At 50.7% G+C, this 1,262-nt stretch overlaps 1 protein-coding gene across 1 annotated transcript in view; it reads left to right on the top strand.

Moving 5' to 3' along the window:
- Positions 1–905: 905 nt before the first annotated feature.
- Positions 906–1,262, top strand: part of DDX10 (DEAD (Asp-Glu-Ala-Asp) box polypeptide 10) — a 275,033-nt gene continuing 274,676 nt past the window's right edge. The window contains exon 1 of the mRNA XM_011984743.1: positions 906–1,214. Within this exon, the coding sequence (XP_011840133.1) occupies positions 1,029–1,214 (186 nt within the window). The 5' untranslated portion in view covers positions 906–1,028. The remainder of the gene's footprint in view (positions 1,215–1,262) is intronic.

The following is a 1,262-nucleotide window of genomic DNA, read 5'->3' as shown; positions in this document are numbered from 1 at the left end:
GAAAGCCAGTTCACTTAAATGACCAACTTGCAATAACTTTTCTATTACCTCCTTTTTTTTTTTTGATGGAGTTTCACTCTTTGGCCCAGGCTGTAGTAAAGTGGGGTGATCCTGGCTCACTATAACCTCCGCCCCAGGGTTCAAGCGATTCTCCTGCCTCAGTCTCCAGAGTAGCTGGGATTATAGGTGTGTGCCACGATGCCTGGCTAATTTTTATATTTTTAGTAGAGACAAGGTTTCACCATATTGGCCAGGCTAGTCTCGAACTCCTGACCTCAGGTGATCCACTCATCTCGACCTCCCAAATTGCTGGAATTACAGGTGTGAGCCACTGTGCCCGGCCTCTATTACCTACTTCTTTACGTTAGTTATCATTTTGTCTCCATAATAGCATTTTAAGGTAAATTCAGTTTGATTCCGTTCCAGTTTCCTTGCTGTTGCAGCTAGAGTCTGAGGGGTCCAGAGGAAAAGGAAAACCTAGAGGGGCATTAGAAGAATATAGAATATTTATTTTTATTCCTGAGGAAGTACAAACGCCGTGGATGAAAATCAGAGGTCATTAGCTGTTTACTTTTGGGCAAATCTTTTGACTCGTTGGTCCGAAATGTGCAAAACGAGGGTCAAAATTTTCATTCACACTTTGTACGTGGGTACACACACACTAAGGAACGCTTCGCAAAGTTGAACCTGGAGTAAATGTGTCAACACCCCTTAAAGGTTCAGCGTATGACGTCACCATAGTAACAACAACAGTGCGCATGCGTCTTTTTAAAGAGCCGGCGTGCTCCCGGCGTCGCTCAGTCCGCCCCCGTTTCCCCAGACTGCTCCTCCCTGCAGGAGCCAATTCGCCAGTCACAGCCCTCCTTTTCATTGACGTCGTTGGCGCGTGCCCCGGTTTCAAAAGCTCGGGGGCGGGCTTTTGGGTTCGCGCATGCGCCTCTGTGCATTTTCCCCATGCTGTTTCCGCGATCCTGGCCCTAGGTGTCTCGTGTCTGGGGGTGAACCGAGATTTTGCCGCCACCGCCGCAATGGGGAAAACTGCCGACTCTCCGGGTTCGGGAGCCCGACCCGACCCGGTGCGGAGCTTCAATCGCTGGAAGAAAAAACACAGCCACAGGCAGAACAAAAAGAAGCAGTTGAGGAAGCAACTGAAGAAACCCGAATGGCAAGTCGAGCGCGAGGGTATCAGCCGCCTCATGCAGAACTATGACAAGGTGAGGCCGGCGCTGGGGAGGGGGCTCGGGCCGGCCAGCAGCTGGGCG

Source organism: Mandrillus leucophaeus, unplaced genomic scaffold (assembly GCF_000951045.1).
Source record: "Mandrillus leucophaeus isolate KB7577 unplaced genomic scaffold, Mleu.le_1.0 Scaffold273, whole genome shotgun sequence".
Lineage (NCBI taxonomy): Eukaryota > Metazoa > Chordata > Mammalia > Primates > Cercopithecidae > Mandrillus > Mandrillus leucophaeus.
This window is presented reverse-complemented; position numbering and strand designations above follow the sequence as displayed.